The sequence below is a fragment of the Acanthopagrus latus genome, chromosome 9 (genome assembly GCF_904848185.1).
Source record: "Acanthopagrus latus isolate v.2019 chromosome 9, fAcaLat1.1, whole genome shotgun sequence".
Taxonomy (NCBI): Eukaryota; Metazoa; Chordata; class Actinopteri; order Spariformes; family Sparidae; genus Acanthopagrus; species Acanthopagrus latus.
The window spans coordinates 644,716-666,163 of NC_051047.1; the positions used below are offsets into that span (position 1 = coordinate 644,716).

At 42.2% G+C, this 21,448-nt stretch overlaps 1 protein-coding gene across 4 annotated transcripts in view; it reads right to left on the minus strand.

Moving 5' to 3' along the window:
- The window catches only part of fam160a2 (family with sequence similarity 160 member A2), an 87,537-nt gene extending 77,372 nt beyond the window's left edge, over positions 1–10,165 (minus strand). Inside the window, exons 1-2 of one of the 4 annotated variants that reach the window (XM_037109536.1) lie at positions 9,477–10,165; positions 59–210 (exon numbers count right to left, since the gene is read on the minus strand). Coding sequence is in view for 1 of the 4 variants with exons in the window: in XM_037109534.1 (XP_036965429.1) it covers positions 9,936–10,003 (68 nt within the window). In the remaining 3 variants the exon portion in view is untranslated. Of the gene's footprint in view, positions 1–58; positions 270–9,476 lie in introns of all 4 variants that reach the window. The other 3 variants (XM_037109535.1, XM_037109537.1, XM_037109534.1) reach the window with 3 other exon arrangements.
- Positions 10,166–21,448: the final 11,283 nt, after the last annotated feature.

Below are 21,448 nucleotides of genomic sequence, written 5' to 3' on the forward strand. Positions count from 1 at the left end.
GACATTAGGTACACTAAAGACATGTTTTGGTAAAGAGCCAACGTTAGATGTTACTTACCAGTCTAAAGACACTTTGCTAGTTCATCCTCTTTAGTTGTCCACAGGTGTCCATGTCTCCAGTATTGGAAAGACCCTACATAATGTAGTCTCGTTGAGCTTCTTTTTACATTGCTTCTTTTTTCTGCCACGGCGGTGGTCTCTCTTCAGGAGCTGTTGTTTGGGATGATGATAGAAGTCGTTTTTCAAGGGATTCTGCATCTTTGTGCTACCTGAATAAATAACTTAGGCTGTTAATTTATCTTAAGTACCCATCCCCTCCAGCCGGTTCGAGTTATTAATCATCTCCAGCAGCACACTAGAGGCTAGAGTGACTCACTATCTGCCCCTCAGGCCAAGAGGTATTATTACAAGAAATGACAGCTTGTCCCTGGCTGCTTAATAATGAATATCTCTGCAGTGCAATACATAGACATTTTGGACATAACGCCTGAACTGTCAATACCTCACACTCTGTTGATAGGGTTAGTTCATGTGTTAAATATGCTTTAAACTAAATTTATGTCCATATCTTACAAAATGGACATTTAAAGTCAGTACAGAACTCAACAAAATATATAAAAATTATCTAATCATTTTTAGACATTTTACACCAAAAATGTTAAATATATGTCAGTAGAAACATAAAATGGGCTGCCAAGTCTCTGTATTTTCTATTTGAGAATATGAGAGGATGTACATGATAAGAGCTGTTTGATGTAGTGGAGTGCGTTCTCAGCAACTCTTGTTGATGAAAAGTTTTTGTTTTTGCAAAATATTACACAATATTACACAAGGGTGTAAAGTTAGAAAGAGAGAAAGCGGTCCGGGCGAACTGAAGAAGTGTTGCAGGATATACTGCATACTTCAGTTTGGGCAAAATCGATCCATTTTTGTCGTTATATTGCAGAGATGGAGTTGAACATACAAGTAGAATTGTTGGAAACATCTGCAGGGATTGCACCAACATCCAGGAGATGCACAAATCCTATTGTTCTACCTTTGTGAACTGGCAATTAAAGTATTCTTGATTGACAGTGTATAACTAACATCCCGAAACCTTTATTTAACTGCAGTCATTATCTCTCTGTAAAAGCAAGGAATCTCTGTCTGTCTGTCTGTGGGTGTTTTCCTCAAATAATTCTGCAGATCAGGATCAGACTGACCTGAGTTTAACAAGCCCACACATACCTTAAGAAACAAGCGGATTTATACCTGCAGCGGCACAAGCTGGACTGGGATTTTGCCAGCGATTCGGTCCCGTTCTGTGCATCTAAAGTGACTGACTAATGAGACTAAACGAGTCTGGACCGAGTCTGTTCCGGTCTGAGGAGATCCGGATATGCACAGACAACAAAGTAGAATCCGAATCTGTGGATGTTCATGTAGCTAGCAACCATACAGCCCACCTCCTGAGTCAACATACAGGATGCACCAGCAGGTCCAAAACCGGACTTAAAGTGATCTTCCGGTGTAAGTTTAATCCATGGTCTAACACACCTTGACACCGAGTACAACCTCCCCTCGAGAGATAAAGTTTGCAGACCGCTAGCTTACATAGTTTTAGCATCCTCAGAAACGACCGCACAACAACAATACACTAAAGTAAATGGGTCCAAGTATAAATCGCCATCAAAAAGCCACAAATAATCCTCAGAACAGCACAAAACTTCAGCAACATTAGAAACAGGGTCCCAGCAAATATTTTGAGGCATCAAACATTTGATATCATTGCCAGCTTTGTCGGAAAAGATAAACAAATCTCACCACCCAGAAGCCTCCTTGTTGTGGGGAAGCCCTGTTAGTCGATTACCGAGTGCAGTAGAGTCCCGCAGTAATGATATTCACTGAGCTGTACAGTCACACGTGAGGTTGTGCTGAAAATAATGACACCAAGCCAGGCAAGGCAAATAGTTTTTAAGGTGAAATATAATGGTAAAATCAAAAGTAGTTTAAAACAGCCAATTACATCCCTGATGACCCACCTTTAAACACAACCCCTTCTGGCCATCCATGAAAAAGCTACTTAACCTCCCACTTTTCTATAGGAATACATGCTTCCTACGGGCAATGCACTAGTTCATGTAATAGAAAGTCCCTAGTCCATAGTAGGACTAAATCTGCCTCAAACATCAGGGTTCTCCCCAGACGGTGGAACAACGGCGCTGTGCCACTATACTGCTAGCTCAGCGCCACTATACTCATTTTCAATGTTATTTGCTTTATAGCAGGTGTTTGTGGGCTGCCGCGGTCTTCTCCCAAAAAAAGCAAAGTCGAAGTTGCCGTTGCAAGGTATGGCTGTGGCGGCACAGCAAATATCAGTGTCAATGTCCTAAACTTTGCACGTTGGGTTAGAGTCCCGCCCTAAAGATATACATGCCAATACTCACTTCCAGTCATAGCAGATAATGGGTAGCAGGGTATGACATATTACTATCTCCTATGTAAATATGGTAAGAAATTCCTTGAGGGCGTGCCAGTTGTGTGTGGTAAAGACTCTGGCTACATTCAAACTGGCTTTTGGGTGCGGCTTTAGTACGCAAATTCCCCACCTCCATCTCAGTGTGAATCTCTTGGAGGCGGCGAGGGGTGAAATTTTGCTCTGGCCCTGATCCGTCTCTGGAGGTAGTATCAGGGCTGTATTATTTGCGAACCGAACCAGTGTGAACAGGTAAGCCGGCTTTGCGTATTGAGGGCCTGTCAATCAGATGGTCAGTTAACTACACAGGTCCTTCATTCAGCTTAATACAGAGGGGGACTGGGAAGCACCTTGAACGTCATCATCATGACGTCACGCCTCTTTAGAAGCCGCAGCGCCGGCTTTCTGTGTGAATTCATGGCAGAGATGCTTTGCTCTATGTGAATCACCATCAGCGGAGAACTGGCAAACAGCGGCTGTGGCTTTTATGCATCTTCTCCTGTGTGAATGGGGCTGACTTCTCATACAACATGAACTTGTTGTAACTCAACAGTACATTGTCAAATGTTCCCCAAATTTGATATCCCATTCATAACAAATCTACATGCCAAATAGAAGCTATAGTCATTGTGCCACTTACTGGCAACAGGGAAAAAGCCTTTTGTGACAATACCGATTTTATTTACATGACTTTTTCATGGTACCGTCTACTATTGATATACTTGACACTGACATGGAATGACTTGTCTAGGACTATGTATTGAATATAGAAAGTTGCAATGACATCTTTCACATGGTCCCCCCATGTGCACCTGTAGTTCATACTGGGCTCCACCCTTGCCCCCGCATTGACTTTCCACAGCGAAACAAACACTACGACATGGCAGCAAGCATTTTGTTTCTAAAAAGGCACTGTCTCATCACTAGTTTGGTTTTGTAGTGTCAGACCTCGAACAAACCACAGTCCACTGCAAAGTTTGTTTAAAGGCTGTTGTAACTAAAGACAGCGGACTGACCCATTTATTTCAGCATCTCAAACAGACGCATGCATCACAGTGGGACACTTGTCCACTAGATGTACAAGACCATGGCAACACACAAACTCCCGCTTGGAGCAGCCAACATTAGCGGAATCATTTAATCAATGTGTCCTGTATGAGAAGAAAGGGTCCCGGTGGACAGCTGTTACAGATGGAGTAACATTGCACATGGCTAAAGATATGGTGCCCGTATATACAGTGGAAAAGTCAGAGGTTCATCCACATGCTGAAAACTTTCAACCCCAGGTTTGTGCTATGAAGCAGCAATGGGGCTTGTCTCAAGCCAGAGGTAGGAGACAGGCTTGTGTTCCTGGCCAAAAATGTGTAAAATAGACAGCAAGCACACACCTCATGTTCACTATACAATGTATGCAGATGTTTTATTCAGTTTACATATCTTCAGGGATACAAAATACTGTTTGTAAACAAAAGGTACCTGTTGCAAAAAAGTATTTAATGAAAGTTATGTTCACACTTTATCAATCCCAATATGGAAATTTATCTGTTTTTATAAAGTATTTTGTAGAGTATTTTATCAAAAAGGGCCACTTTTTTGAAGGTGCATTGTTTAAAATGGGTGGGGAATTTTGTTTACAATAAAAGCATTAAGATGAAAGCAATGCTTTTAATTTCTTTGTAATTTGTAGTTTGTTTTCAAGAAGAAAAATAAATCTACTAAAATCATAAATCCAGTCTGCTGTGAAAAAAATTGGAGATTCAATTTTTAGGCCATACTGCCCAGCCCTAGCTGCAGATCCTAAAGACCGGTACAAGTTATGATGATGTCTGTGAGTTTTTTTCCAACGCGTTTCCCCTGGTCTCTTACAATGTTACTGTTGTTTGGTCATGTAACGTTACTTTGTAGGACATTTCTCCTTATTTTGTAAAGAGATTTAATGATACCTCCAGAGGCACAGCAAAATTTCACCTCTCACTGCATCTGACAACTTCACAGAGGAGGACACGGAGAATTGGTGCAGGATCCCCGCACTCAAAGGGCAGTGTGAATGGGGCTGTTTGCAGTTTTCACATAATTAAAACTGCTAACTGGTGCCTTTTTACTCAGACTATGTGCTGCCATTGGAATCAGTTGTAATTGTTGTGAATCCAAGGCGACCACAAGTGCTGACCTCCATAACGAAGCCAACGAGGCCATTGTTTTTTTGTCATATTCATAAGAGAAACCTGGGGAACAAAATAGGCCATCTGCTGGACAAGCCTGACCTCCCTGTAATGCATTTAGTTTAAAGTTAATGATCAAGCGTTTGTTTTTATTAAATATTATCAAGAAGACCCTCTGAACCCACAAAGTTTTAATAGGTTCAGTCACACTGTTATTAGGAGCACCGACTAAAAACAGCTTTAAAGTAGATTAAAAATAAAAAACATATTTGTTATTGTTTTTAGCCAGATGATGTGCATTAACATGACATGGGTCAGACACAAGGGTAACAAATTTGATGGCATCAGTCTCCATCAGCAAGGCTCAATGCATTGCTTTACTGTGTTTTTCAAACAGCAGATTTGTGAGTATCTAAGTACAAAGACCACAGTAATAAAAGCAGGTAAAATGTAACATTTATGTTTTGTTTTTGTTTTTTTTAAGAGTCACCAGCCCCAGCTGGTGAGTCAAAGTTAATGATAGGTGTTGTTCAGAGGAAATTCTATCTTTTCTTTCAGGCATTTAAACAAAAGGAAAATGCAGACTGTCAGAGACATCTGCGGAAAAATAACAAGATGAAAATAAGCTCTGGGAGTGAGAATCTGCCATGGATTAACCAAAGATGCAATCACCTGAAATGCACGCAGGCCAGTCTGCCTTAGCAAAACTTTGTAATCATGTTATGCAGGACTCATAATGAGGTACATCAGATACAGGTTCAAAAGTGTGTCAAGTCACACAGAAAGCATAATAAAAAACACCCATAAAAGTTCAAAGTACAACCACAGTTTCCACTCAAGGGAGTGTGCTGTCATAAAGACAAGAGAGTTTTGTTGAAGGTACACTATACCAGCTCTTCTTGACCAGCTCTTCTTACAGAACATTCAGACCAAATCCAGTTAGTGCGGCGGTGTGGGAGTGTCATTCCATAGTCCGTGTGTAAGATGCTGTGAACCCCTGCTGATCAGTTTGCCAAAAAGCAAAGCTGCAATGTTATTAGCTACCAGCAAGCTGGTCCTATCAGTAGCCCCATTCATACTGCCCCTTATGTGCGGGAATCATGCATCAATACTCTGCCTCGCCGTCTGTATGAAAAGTTACAGATGCACAGAGGGGGGACAGTTTCACTGTGGTTCTGATCCACCTCCAGAGGTAGAATCAGAGCCACAGCAGAGGTGAGACAGCATCTGTTTGAATGGAAAAGCCAGATGTGCAGATCAGGGTTGTGTCAACCTGATGGTGTCCACAGCTAAACAGATCCGTCACTCATCAAATAAAAGAAGTGTCCCACATTTCAACCCACAAACCATCTTTATATGAACAAACAACTGTAATGTGGTAAGTGATAGTGTCTTTGGTAACTTACATGAGGAAAAAAAAATACTGCAGTTATATGTGGTAATCCTTTCCTATCCTATCTGTCCTACTGGATCTTCTTCACATTTCTACCCGAAACACGGTGTCTGTCCCCCGGCAGCAGAGCCAGGCAGCTCCTACAGTTGAATGGTGGTGATTATGTGATGCAATTTAGAGTGAAAAACTTTAACGCAGGCAGCTGTGGTCTGCATGTCGAAGTGTCCTTGGGCATAATACTGAACCCCAAATTGCGCTTGATGTGCTGGTTGGCACCTTCCATGGCAGCCACCACCAGCAATGTATGAATTGCTGTAAGTCGCTTTGGACAAAAAGCGTCTGCTGAATGCTGAAAGTTAAACTCACCATGTCTTTGTCGCCTTGTTGCATTTACTGTCTCTGGCAACTTGTACTGAAAAAAAAGTCACGGCAACTGTGCACGCTCCTGATCAGTGAACTTTCCCCCAGAAAACAGTATCCCTCCCTGTGAGTGAACACCAGTCAGGGTCTGTCGTTTACTGATGCCGATAATGTAATTATGTAATGTCGATCAAATAACATAACTTTGTCATTTTCCAGTACATATCTCAATCACAACACTTTCATAACAGCATCAATATGATTATAAACAGTTGGTGATAGATTTTAGATTAATAGGTGGAAACAGATTTCAATGTCATGGCCTATATCACACCTCTTTTGGCTCTGCAGTTGCTTGGTTCAGTTTGAACAAACAAAGGTGGAGAAAGGCTTGGTTGCAACGATAATGCACATTCTCTGTGTGAAAAGGACTGTTGGTTGTTTGACGTCATCGAAGGATCCAAAAAAACAGTTAACAACCAGGATGCAAGGCTGATCATTACTGTGTGTTTTAAAATGGGGCACAAGACCAAACTGAGTGATCGCGAGTGAAAGATTAGCCCTATTCACACCAAGATTCCATATTATTGTTATTGTAGCAATAGTACGTAATCTCACTCTCAGCTCAGAGGCTGTCTTGCCATAGGCCCACCGATCAAAATCTAGCCTTAGGATCTCACACAACCAAGTCTGTCAGCCAAAATGTACTCTCTCACACGTTTTGACAGACTCAGAGCGAATTAAGGTCTACTTTAGGGCTGGGCAATATGGCCTAAAAATTGAATCTCCATTTTTCTTACACCGAACTCACAATTTTAGCAGACTTATTTTTCTTCTTGAAAACAAACTACAAATGACAAAGATATTATTATAAGCATTGCTTTTAATTATAATGTAATGCTTTTATTGTAAACAAAATTGCCCCACCATTTTAAACAGTGCAGAAAACTGTTTCCTTCACATTCTTTACATCTATTCTCATCTGTTTTACTGTAGAACTTCACTGCTCACTTACTTGAATTGGTAGCAGAGATGCAACATAATTCTAGTCCTGAACAACAGCTGACACAGACATCCTCTTCATGTTATGTGCATTTTTAGGTCAGATGAAAGCTGATCTTAAATGAACACCAGAAAATGTGGCCACCTGTGTGTGCTAAGTTACTAAGCTGTAACTAGTAATTACTCTCATTATCATCTTATATACAAACATCTTATTTCATAGATTAAGTGGCCTATAAAATTTGGGGGAAAAAGTGAAAAATGTCCATCACGACTTTGTAAAGCCTTAGGTACGTGACATATCAAAATTGGTTGGTTTGACCTAAAGATATGAATGTAAAACCAACCTGATCAAAAACCATCAGCAGATACTTATATTTCAGAAGCTTGAACTACAACATACTACATACAAAAAAAAACCTCATTATATTATTTATTTCTAATTAACTCTTTGTGGACTGACAATGACTTCAGGTTAATTTCATTAAAGCGTGGAAGTTAATTTATGACACTGCTAAGGAATGCTGTAAAATGTGACCAGAAAAACTCGATTAGGGGAACTTAAATTCAATGGATGTAAATTTGTGTCAAAATATCAAACCAAAAAGAGAAAAAACCTTAAGTGACTGGGAGACTGACCAAGCATTAGTTGCTATCTAGGGCTGGGAATCACAGAGAACCCATGACACTATAAAAAAAAATCAACATGCAGCTCAGAATACAACAGTATCTCCACACAGCGATTATGCAATAATTCAAAGATTGAAAGACAAATGTCTGATACACCATAGCATCATATGTAATTCTTACTTATGAATAAAATACCTCTTAAAAGGCAAAATGCAGGAATTGAGTTGCATAAAATGTTACATAAAGTGAGATGACAATACACAAGGTAAACTGTTTATAAACATTTATACCACAAGGAGTCATGAACTAGTGCAGGGGTCACCAACGTGGTGCCCGCAGGCACCAGGGAGCCCCCAAGGACCACATGAGTAGCCCTCAGGCCTGTTCTAAAAATGAAAACTGAATATTGATATTATTTGTCTCCCAGGTTGTTAAGTCATTGTTGATAATTATTGTGAGAAATCACTAGCGTGATCTGTCTCTTCACATAGATGAGTATCATTAATCATTAATAATCATATGTAACTAAAGGCAAACTGAGCAAATTTGTTATTTCAGAAGAGTGTATCAAACTTCGTATGACTCGGTAGCCATGAAGTAGCTCTCAGTTTCAAAAAGGTTGGTGATCCCTGAACTAGTGACTACAGTGAGGTAAACTGTCAAAGGAAGCATCCTCATGTTTTGATAAAAATAGTGATATTTCGCACCAGTGTATTAATAATTGTATCATGAGAGAATAATATAATATATTGCAGTATCAATATTTGGTCCAACCCCTGGTGCTTTTCATACTTTAAAGTGTTCAGTACTGCTACAGATATCAGACAATACTCTAAGATAGCAATACAATACCAAACTTGCATTTCAGTGCACATATGGTTTTCTAATACAGTGTGCACTAAATTAGAGTGCAACCTCTTGCCTTTGATTAACATAACTCTTCTACACATTTTTAGGTGTAATCACGTAGAAAACATTTATAGAATTACGTGTTTTTTAAACACTGATAAAGTAAAGATGACTACTAAAACAGTCCCTGCGATTACGTTTAGGAATAACTATAACATTAACTGAGTTCAGTACGTTTAGAGATCCCATCATGCCAAGTCAGACATCAACCACTGCAGTGTTACGGTCGGACAGCCTTTTAGCGCGCCTAGCTCAGAGCGCAACCTCCAAATAGTACAACCTTGCCTTTAAATTGTCTGGTTAATTATCGCAATCATAAACAGTATTTTAGGCTTTATATGTGATATTGAAGACACCTCCTGCTCCCGACCTTATGTTAACGAGGCGAAGCGACTTACCGTTAGGTCCGCCCGAACAACACAACAATCCATGTTAGTCAATGGCAAAACAGTGTAGCATGCTAGCTGATGCTGCAAAGCTTATTAGCTAGCTTGGAAATGTCAACCATGGTTACAGATGATTCATCAAACTGACGTTAGTATTGGGTAATACGAAAGTGTCTTACCATAGATAGGAGTCTCAACAGTTGGTGTGCGGTGCTGATTTCCCGGATATCTGCTGGCTAATTGCTACTAAGTTAGCGCTAGTCGATGGATAACGACTAGCTAGCTTCTAATGAATTCCACAATGTCAGAGCAGTAAATGGATGAGCAGAACGCAAGTAAACGGGAGGCAGCTGGCGTGCTTAGACCATACTCAGCTAGGTACGCGAACAAATTAACCACTCCTTCGTTCGAGCTGTTGTGCATGCTGTTAGCGACATAAACGTCCAATTTTATGATTTCTCAAGCACTCTGCTCTTTCCAGCAGCCATTTTACTCTAACTCCTCCCACACGACTTCACTGACTCAAACTCACAGCGACGCTGCTCCCCTCCGCTGTATATATGAAGGGTTTAAAGTGCGAAAATTCAAGAGGAAACACCATGATCCAGTTCTATAACCAACTCTAGTGCCAAGTTTACATTGTGTACTGATGTTTAGTGATGTGTCTTCCGCGTCGAGGCTTCGAAGCGTGTGTCGAATAGTCCATTATGATTTTTGTGAAGCGCGTATCGAGGCTTGTGTGGATGAGGTATGTGGTGACGTTCGAAACCTCGCGAGCCGGCCGTACCACGTGACTGATTCAGGTTTGCGGCTTTGGCGTGCCTCTGTCCCTGCCATCATTCTTTCAGAAAACCAGACACTATATTTATGAGTATATTATTGGTTTATTGTAATTATCATTTAAGCACGATTCAATTCAGAGAATTCACGCACCAAAGCCAGGGGTGGACTGGGACAAAAATTTGGCCCTGGACCTTTTGGTCCAGACCGGCCCACTACAATCCGCACAAAGATATTGTGCCAGCTCGCCTCATTAATGTACATACAAACACACAAGCTCATAATAACACCTCTATACTAAACAATATCCCTTTATATTCTGAAGCCTTGAATAAAATAAATAATAACTGCACAGTGTGTTGCTCACTTGCTTTTAAGAAGGACACTGGAGAAAGGATTTAAGATTCAAGAGTGTTTATTTGTCACAGGTGTTCCTTGTAGTTTGTTGAGGATGATGATTTAAAAGCAGCTGAAGTGTGTCTGGGTTTGGACGGGTGAAATAATGTATGGGTGGGCTCACTGGGCTGCTTGGGGTCTCTGGTGAGATCATCTCCGCAGGAGATCATGTACTGGGCCTGTCACCTATCACAAACCTGGACATTAAAAGTAGAGGAATAGTGTGGAATAGTTTAAGTATGAACAAGATTACATGTACATAATGAGTCTGCATGCTATCAGAACTTTGGCTAGTTGGCTAAAGTATGGAAAACAATAGTATAATGATCTGAAAAATGGACAAACACTCATTTTATTTTAGAAAAACAGTACAGCTCAACATAATGTATAGACAATGAAGCATGACATAAGAGGAAATACTTGTGATTTGTGTACTACATCATGAGTAACATGTTTGCAGATGTTTTATTGTAACAGTAGTTAATCAGTGTTTTATTCATTTTAAATGTATAATGTTAAACTGTTGAAAAGATAATAAACCATAAACACTGTCTGAAAAAGATATGTACAGCATACATATTTGTCAAGTTGTTAGCTCAATGTCCTTCATGATCAAACTGGAGTGTGGGCACAAAGAAAGGTGCATGTTGGCACTTTAAACACTTTTACTCTGGCGACCTGATTTGGGGGATGTCATTATAGGTAGAAAGGTTCAAAAACTGTGAAATAAGCAGATCTACATGCTCAAAACACATCACATTGCAACATGTGAGTTGTAAGCTTGTAGATCTGCAATTTTGTGTGGCATCCTTTGATTAAAGTATGAAATAGGGCTTAAGAGGTAGCAGATAGATAGTGGTAGATAGTATATGAATATGTTTATTGTTTTCCAATACTTTAGATAACTAGATTGAGTTGTAACACACCACACCATCCAGAGCAACCCTTCTGAACCATTCATTTTAATGAATGTTTATCCACACCATTCTAATAGGCAGATACCTGCTTACCACGGTCTCACTACCTCCTTCACATGGTGGAGAATCTTCCTCAACACTTATTTTTTCAGCCTCCTCAACCACCATAAGGGCAGTGGTAAAGGGATCCTCACTCTCTTCAGACTCACATGAAGGACCCGCTGCTGAAGCTGCAGCAGTGCTGCTAGGCCGGCCCTGCAGCAAGCGTCTGTGTAATTGTTGTACTTTTAGTAGCCTTAGTTTTTTACTTTACTTCTCCAATTTTGTTTTTCATGTGCTGGTGTGTTGTTGTTTTTTCTCTCTCTCACGCTCTCTCTCATCAACGACTCCTCATCATTAAAAGTGATTGGACAAGGGGGGTCTAGAACATGCGTGGGTGGGACTCCTGGGCCTCTGTAGCCCCTCATAGGCCCATTGGGCCAGGTATTCTTTAGACAGACAAGCCACTGGGCCAGTTGTCACCTCTCTGCTGTGTCTCCTGCTGAGCACTGTGGGCCAAGCCGATGCATGTCTCTCCCCGGCCGGGAGAGTTACAATAGTTACCAAGGCAAGGCGAGGCATGGAAAAAAAAGTTAAATAAATAAATAAATAAATAAAAATAAAATAAAAAATGGCTGTCCATCGGCCCGTTAGTGACCGGCCCACCGGGAAAAGTCCTGGTACTCCCGATGGCCAATCCACCCCTGACCAAAGCCATGGTGCCATTATAATCACTCTGCCTGTTTTACATTCATTGTCCACTTGATGGCACAGTATAGCAAATGAAGCGCCATGAAGTTTCGTTCCATGTGTGAACCAACTGGAATACCTCATGAAGCTTCATCTCGCCATCACTACAAATGTTGACAGGGTTGCATTCTGGCCGATACACAGAGAAAGTGATGATAAAATAGTAATCAGTTCAAGCAGAAGTAGCTTTGTTAGCTATTCCTAGAAATAGTAATAGCTAATTAAAGCTGCAAGCAGTGATGAACGGCCCTTGCTGCACACGTCGGGCTGCAGCGCCATCATAGGGCACGCTCAGCTGTTACATGCACGTCATGTTGTAGTGTATGGTGTGTAGAAAAGAAGCAGTAAATGTCATGTAAATGGGATGATGTTTGTCTGACTTCCTATGTCCAGTGGGTGGTGCTATGGATATGACATAGTACTGATGCATAGGCATATTCAGGTCAAATTCCTCTACATGCGCGAGCAATTTGGTGTAGGCGGGAAATTGTATGTTGAAGTTATAAGGACTTCCTTCTCAACGGCAAAGCATAGAAAAGAACCAAATTGCCATGCCCACCAAATATGACATAGGCAAAAGCTTCTGATAAACTTTTCATAGTCAAGGTCTGAGGATGAGACTGACTGAATGTGAAGTCTGTGGTGTTAAATCTGCAGGAGTTTGTTAACGTACGAGGCATGGAAATAGGTTAAAATGGCGGTGCACATAAAAATGGCCGATTTCTCGTGGACTGAGGGGTTTGGTCCCTGAGCATGTTGTTTGAGGTTTTTAAAAATAATTTTCCACGCAAAGAAGAGTACAATTTAGCGCAAAGAAGGTTGAAAATGTTAGTGTGAGGCCGCTTTGTGAACTATAGCTCTTTGCTGCTCTCGACGCAAATGATATACGTCACCATCCACACCTGGAACAGACACAGCAATTTCTCTGCTCCACTTCACCGCCTTTTTCCAAGTGGAGGATACGAGCCTAGAAAGAGGCATACATCATTACAAGTCGGAGCATGTAGAGAGCTTCAGCTATGCTGATGGAGAGATGGTCAGACTTGTTCTCAAGAATCGCAGGGAGCAGCATTGCAAGGTTTCAGTGAGTGTTAGGACTCCACTAGCCAACTAGCTAGCTAATTGCAAGTACTATAGTGTAGAGACTTACGCTCTCGATAAGATTGTATGCACCAAACACAATGTTAGTCATTCCTTTAGAGTCTGTTTACTTTTATACCCAGCAGAATACGCAAGTCCAAATAGATCCAAACCCACTTTGCATCATCTGACATATTTTGCTAGCCAGCTAACTGCCGTGGCTCTAGTAGTTAAATGAAGCTCCCGAGGGGTATTTAGGGCACCTAAACCACACATCTCCACAATATCAGGAATGCAGGTAATGGTGGAAAAGATCAAATATTCACTCGGTGTATCAGGAACAGACAGACATAATTTGAAAAACAGCTGTTTTTATTATAGCCTGATCAAACTATATACACACACAAATAATGGCCAGCAAAATGGGCCAACATCAGGATCTAACAAGGAACAAATTGAGCTCTCATTCCAGTCATAGGCATACAAGGTTTAAGGGCTACTGTACTAATGCACACAACAGTTGTATATGTTGTTGCATTTTGTTGATGGTCTGGAATGCTTTTAGAATAAAACTAATAATTATTGGTTCTCCACTTAAAATTACATAGAGAAACATTTGAACTCTGTATCAAAACCCTCTGACCAGGCTATTTCAGATGGCATTGAGAAAGACAGTATCCCTCAGTCAAAATTTCAGTCTGCTGTTCATGTTCAGTCACATTTTAACTCTGTGGCAGGTAGAGACACACCAGTCAATCACATAACATACATCGGATGTTATGTTACAATCACCTGCACATATCCAGTAGTAGAGGTGGATAAAATATTGATCAGTGCATTGCAACATATTTTTTCCCAATTCAATATCGATTCAGAAAATCCTATGAATCATTCACGCAAGCAGCGGCCCCCGACCACCCGCTGTCCCTCACCGGACACCTCTCGGTTCCCGCCTCCAGCAGCTGGAAGCACCTCACCCACGACCTCGCTCGAGGGTCGGAGGATGACGCGCCGCAGAAACACCGCTGGAGCTGCAGAGGCAGGTGTCAGACTTGGACAGGAAAGAGGACTCAGATGCAGAATGAGCAGAAGTAAAGTCAAGTTTTATTGATCTGTTTTTGCAACTCTCCAGAATGAATGAAAAAACAAATGACTATGAAAATCTGAGAATCAAACAAAACGATCAACATGGAACATAGAATAACAGAAAGCGCTCCCGCAGGAGGAAAACCTACTCCAATCTGAGAATCAATCTTCGATATAAAAATGACAAAATAAATCTCTCCAAAGAGGAAACACCAGGCTATGAAAAATAACTGCTCTGTCTTATCAAAATTTATGAACACAAAATCACTCACGAGGAGGAGAAACAAAAAGGCTCTGAAAGCTCAAACTCAAAACACAAAATCTTAACCAGAAAATTACAACATAAATTCACTCTTCTTGAGAGGACAAAAAGGCAGATAAATAAAACAAGAAATATACTTAGCGATTCGAGGGTCAGAACTGTGGTAACTGGCTTGGGTACACGACATGGAAGATGAAATACTTTGGCGACGCAGACAGGGGAAGACAAAGACTTTATACACATGGGGAAGGGGAGCACAGGTGGAAACAATCAGGAATTAGGGATGACGTCAGACCGGGGACACAAGAGGAAGGGCAAGTGACCTGAAACGAGAGGAGAGTTACCTTTCAAAATAAAACATGAAATTCACAAGACAGATCCCAAGACAAGACAACCTCACCGCGGTGTGACAGCAGGTAGCTGATTTCTGAAGCACTGCTCTTTTAGAGACTGTTAAACTCCCAGCGCAGCCGGTCTCACCCTGGCTGCTGCACCGTGCGCCCGCTGGTAGCTCTCATCCAGGGATAGAGGGGGGTTCAGACAGGATGTGCGCACATCTAAAGTGTCCGTTAGTGCCGTCGCAATGCAGGAAAGGCTCTGCATGCCAGAAAGTAGTGACAGCTGTGATGCGGTGGTTGCATGGGTGGTTGGGGTCAGGCCAGGGTGGCCAGTAGGGTGGCCAGGATTCAGCGTGAGGTGTGAAGAAGAAAATACACATTTTGAAGTGACGTCTGGAAAGAGCCCTTTGACTATCTGACCTAAATGGTGATTTCAGTCTGTCTCCTGCACCCTGTGGATACAAATTTGCGTAACACCAGTTGATCAAGAGACGTCTGGACTTGGTTTGATCACTATGTTAAATGCGTGCCCCCATATCTCCCCCACCCCCCACTGTTCACTCCCTCCAAAGAGCAGACCACTCCCTTTTGCATCCCCTTTTTTTTACCTGTTAATTGAATCTGCCATTCTTTGTTCTGACTGTATAAAATGCGACTGTTTCATTTGCTCTGGGTCGACTCACCGGCTCAGACCCACTCTGTGGGTGATGTGGTGATGTGTTTATTCCTTGAATAAACACATCACCAAAGCAAACTGATCAACAGGACTTGAATGATTTTCTTCAACAGGTGGCCACGGCCACCCCCTGCCACCCCACCCCTCTGCCATTGCTGCTTATACATCACCCGATATTATTTACTAAGCTCTTCAAAACATTTTTTATGTTTATGTGTGATTTGCCAAAATTGAGCATTTCCTATATTAACTACCTTCTCCTGTTCCATTTGCTGTATGTCCTCCTCCGGCACATGCCATGACCTTAAGTAGTCACCCAGCTCATCCATATTTTGCCTGTTCAAAAAACCTCTGCATCCCTGTTGAAGAATAAAATAAATTACACATCTGTACAGAATCATTTTTCTTCACAGTCAATGTCATGTTTAAATAAGACAAAACCTGTTACTTGTCAGACTTGGATAGGAGAGAGGACTCAGATGCAGTAATGGCAGAAGTCCCTCCAGAACTTGGACACAAACTGGGGCCCCCGGTCCGAAACGATGTCCTTCGGGAATCCGTGGACTCGAAAAACTTGAGTCATCATCACTTCAGCAGTTTCTTTGGCTGATGGTAGTTTCGGTAGTGCAATGAAATGTACCATTTTCGAGAATCGATCCACCACCGTGAGGACGGTGGTGTTTCCCTGGGAGCCCTGTGACAAAGTCTAAAGAGATGTCCGACCAAGGTCTGGATGGGATGGGGAGTGGTTGTAGTAGTCCAGTGTGGGCCTTGGATGATATCTTGTTGCGAGCGCAGACCGAACAAGCCTCTATGTACTCCCGGACCTCCGGTTCCATAGACGGCCATCAGAATCTCCGGGAGATGACATACCATGGTTCGTTTGACCCCCAGATGGCACGAAAGCAGCGAGGTGTGAGCCCAATGAATCACCTGTGGCCGTAGCTCAGCGGGTACATACAGACGATTGTCGGGGCAGGCACGTGGTGACGGGGCTCCACCATTAGCTTGCTTTACCTCATAGGCCAAGTCACCGCTCCTACCACACAGTTCAGTGGAAGGATAGTTTTGGCTTGCTTGGTCTTTGGCTCGGGATCAAAGAGTCTTGATAGCACGTCGGGTTTTACATTTCGGGATCCTGGCCTGTAAGACAAAGTAAAAGAGAAGCGGTTAAAGAACAGAGCCCACATGGCCTGGCGAGAGTTTAATCTCCTGGCCTTACGAATAAATTCCAGATTTTTATGATCTGTCCAGACAATGAAATGTTGCTCGGCACCCTCTAGCCAATGGTGCCATTCCTCCAGTGCTAGTTTAACTGCCAGTAGCTCTCGGTTGCCGACGTCGTAGTTCCGCTCTGCTGGAGACAACCGTCGTGACAGGAAGGCGCAGGGGTGCATCTTACCATCCTTCTCTGAATGCTGAGACAAGACTGCTGCTACTCCATCATTGGACGCATCTACCTCCACCACAAATTGTCTCTGGGGATCCGGTAAGGTGAGGATGGGAGCTCCTGGAATGCCTTTTCAGCCTCAGGGTTCCAAATGAACGGGACCTGGGTGGAGGTAAGAGCATGGAGAGGAGCAGCTATCGCGCTGAAACCTCTGACAAACCGCCTGTAGAAGTTAGCAAATCCTAAGAATTGCTGAACTCTTTTGCGGCTGTCTGGAGTGGGCCATTCGGCTACAGCGCTAACTTTAGCCGGATCCATCTGTACTCTTCCAGGGGCTACAATGAAGCCTAGGAACGAGACAGTATCGGCATGAAAGACACTCTTTTCAGCTTTAACATACAGTTGATGTTCAAACAGTCGTTTAAGGACTCGTGTTACATGTTCTTGATGCGTGGCGAGGTCGGGAGAATATATCAAGATGTCGTCCAAGTAGACGTACACGAACTGGTCCAGGAAGTCTCTTAGCACGTCATTGATCATGGCCTGAAACACAGCAGGAGCATTAGTAAGACCAAAAGGCATCACACTGTATTCATAATGGCCGCTGGGTGTGTTGAATCTGGTCTTCCACTCATCTCCCTCTCTGATCCGAACCAGGTGATAGGCGTTACGAAGATCGAGTTTGGTGAACACCTTAGCCTCTTGCAGCTGGTCGAAGACAGAAGTCATCAGTGGAAGAGGGTATCGATTTTTAATAGTTATCTCATTCAGCGGGCTGTAGTCAATGCAGGGGTGTAGTGAACCATCCTTTTTACCCACGAAGAAGAATCCGGCCCCAGCCAGTGATGATGATGGGCAAATTAATCCCACTTTCAGGGAAGCGAAGATGTAGTCATTCATGGTGTTCCTCTCAGGACCGGAGATGGAGTAAAGGCGCCCCTTGGGCATTGTAGAGGCGGGGATCAGGTCGATGGCGTACTCGTAGGGACGATGAGGAGGGAGAGACAAGGCTTTAGCTTTATTAAAGACCTCTTTGAGGTGGTGGTAATATCTTGGGACTGAGGTCAGGTCCGGATATTGGGGGTCTGTGACAGGGTTAGTGGAAAACAGGTTTATCTCTGCAACTGGTTCTACAAAGCAACGCTCGGTGCATTCCTCCCCCCATTCTCTGATCCGACCACATTCCAGTTGATGTGAGGGTTGTGGAGAAAGAGCCAGGGTTGTCCCAGAATCAGAGAGTGGGAGGTGGAGGTGAACAGATGAAATTGAATATTTTCATGATGATTTCCCATGGACAATTTTAGTGGACTGCTTATGTGAGTAATGACAAAGATATCTGCACCATTAAGGGAACGGGCATGAATGGGTCTGGCTAGGGGTTCACAGTCAATGTGTAATTTCTTGGCCAAGTTCCAGTCCATTAAACTCCCATCTGCTCCTGAGTCAATCAACACTTCCATGTCATATAGTGACCCGTTGGCCATTTTGATTCCTGCGAAGCCGCATGTCGGTCTCGGTCGCCTCGTTTCAATTCGTGTTGTTTTCGGAGTTGTGTACGTCAATTATCCATGCGAATAGTGAGGGCGATGAGTGCATCCAGATTCGTAGGCAAGTCTAGTGGCACGAGGAGATCCTGAATGTCTACTGGAACAAACAGGGTCAAAAGTTCTGGTTAGCACCGTCTGGAAGCCTGTGATCATCTCGCATGCGGTGGAGTTTCGGCTCCATTCGGCCGAAGCCCAAGCTTTGACCCGCCCTGTCAGATGGGAGATCATGAATGCTACCTTAGCTCGTTCGGTAGGAAAAGCTTGTGGCATAAGCTCCAAATGAATCGAACAGTCAATTAAAAAGGTTCGGCAGAGTCCCGGCTCGCCGGCGTACTGGGTTGGAGGCGCCAGCTTACAGGAGGCTCCTCCGGAAGATGCTGGTACTTGGTGGTGGTACGGGGGTGGCTGGAGAAGGTGGAGTTGGAGTAGCAGGGCTTTGTCGACAGAGTTGTCCCAGTAGCTCTTGTATCTGTGAGGAGAGTTGCCCCATGTTGGCAGCCATGGTGGTCTGAAACTCCTCCTGGCGATTTAGACGAGCTTCCTGGGTTCGTAGTACCTCTGAGAGTCGCTTTGCCTCTGCTGAGTCCATGTCTGGCCACAGTATACTGTCAGACTTGGATAGGAAAGAGGACTCAGATGCAGGAATGGCAGAAGTAATGTCAGGTTTTATTAATTTGTTTTTGCAACTCTTCAGAATGAATGACAACAGAATGGCTATGAAAATCTGGGAGACAAACAAGACAAACAACATGAAACACAGAATAACAAAAAACGCTCTCGAAGGAGGAAAACCTACTCTGTCCTGGAATATCAAATAAAGTATCAAAATTACAAATCAAAATCTCTCCGAAGAGGAAGCACAAAGGCTATGAAATATATCTACTCTATCTTATGAAAATTAACAACAAAAAATCACTCCAGAAGGAGGAAAAAGAAAAGCTATGAAAATCTCAAAATACAAAATCAAAACCTGACCAGAAAACTACAAAATCAAAATCACTCTTCTCAAGAGGTCAAAAATCAGATAAACAAAACAAAGACAATACTTATCAAGACAAGGTTCAAGACTGTGGATCAGGGCTTCGGTACACGTCATGGAAGACGAAATACTTTGGCGACGCAGACAGGGGAAGACAAAGACTTTATACACATGGGGGAAGGGAACACAGGTGAAAACAATCAGGGATTAGGGATGACGTCAGACCAGGGACACAAGAGGAAGGGCAAGTGACCTGAAACGAGAGGAGAGTTACTTTCAAAATAAAACATGAAATTCACAAGACAGATCGCAAGACAAGACAACCTCACCGCAATGTGACATTACTATGCTTTAAATTATTCTCCTAAGAAGAAAGGTCATATTATTCTAATTTCATTATCTTTAATATTTCTTTTAAAATAAAGCTTTTGGTTTTCTGATTTTCTAAAGCTGCCCTATGGTATTATGACAAATTCACACTCTGAACCCCTGGCGATTTTGAACCACTTTTAGTCCCTCTGGATTTATATGTAACAAAGCTTGTACAACATCAGCCCTGTAATGCACTGTCAGGTAACAACACAGTTTTTATTTGTTTGTTTTCAGGACAACCTGGGCTCTAAGAATATTTGTGCTGCAGTGTCATAAACTGAGAGCATAAAACATGTGTTACACTGACCGAAGACTTTTCAACACACTGTAGGTCTTCACGGCACGTTGTACGTGTGTGCTAGTGTTGTAAGACTGGCGTAACTCTTTTCAGGAATGGCACGGTGTGTGAAGTGTGTGTGCGTAAGGTGTGAGTGGGCGAGCGAGAGTGAGGGAGTGTGCTTCCCGACCACGGCCAGTGAGCCGCCGACGGTGATACAGACAGCGACTGAGATGGCGAGTTTTGAGAGTTGAGAGATTTGTGATATATAGCGTGTTTGGAGTATGTAGTTAGTGTGATATATAGTGTTTAATGTAGTGTGTTTAGTGTGTAGTCGTTTTTTTGTGTTGTGAGTCAAAACAAGGAGGAGACTGCTGAATGTGGAACAGGCAGGGATGAGCTGAGGAGCCCTGAGCTGGCATTGCCTGCATTTAAATGTAAATAGTTAAATATAACTTTGTAAATTTCAAAAACTTATGCATACATTTAGCAAACAACAATTTATATTTGCATTATTACTGATGCATTTGGTTCATTAAACATGTTTGTGGTTTTCACAGTAAAAAATCTTTTTCCTAGTCTGATTTTATGTTATTTTGTGATTTTAGGTCCAAAGTGTTAATATAGTATGTCAAAATAAAAAAAAATAACTGTACAGTCACAAGTGAGGTTGTGCTGAAAATAATGACACCAAACAAGGCAAGGTAAATAGTTTTTAAGGTGAAATATAATGGTAAATCAAAACTAGTCTAAAACAGCCAGTTATATCCCTGATGTCCCACCTTCAAACACAACCTCATTTGACCATCCATGAAAAAGCTACTTAACCAGCCACTTTCTATAGGAATACATGCTTCCTATGGGCAATGCACTAGTAATAATAATAATAATGATTATATTTTTTCTGTACTTTGAATGGGAGCAGCTGTAATGCAAGCAATTTCCCCTCAGGGATCAATAAAGTATTTTTGATTCTAATTCTGATGTCCAAACAGCTTAGAGTAGCAGTGTATGTGTAAACACTGGTATATCGATTATTATCATCGATCGATACACAGTACGTGTAAACATTGGCCTGCGTGCAAACTGTAACATTACATTTATAGATGTTTCATATGTCAGTATTATATCATTTATTAGCTAATGTTAACTACCAGCTAATGATGCTAATGATGGCCTAATACATATGACAACAAAATAATAGCTAATGTTAGCTATGTTGACCACACAATGCAGAGTAATAACACATTTCCCCTGACCAA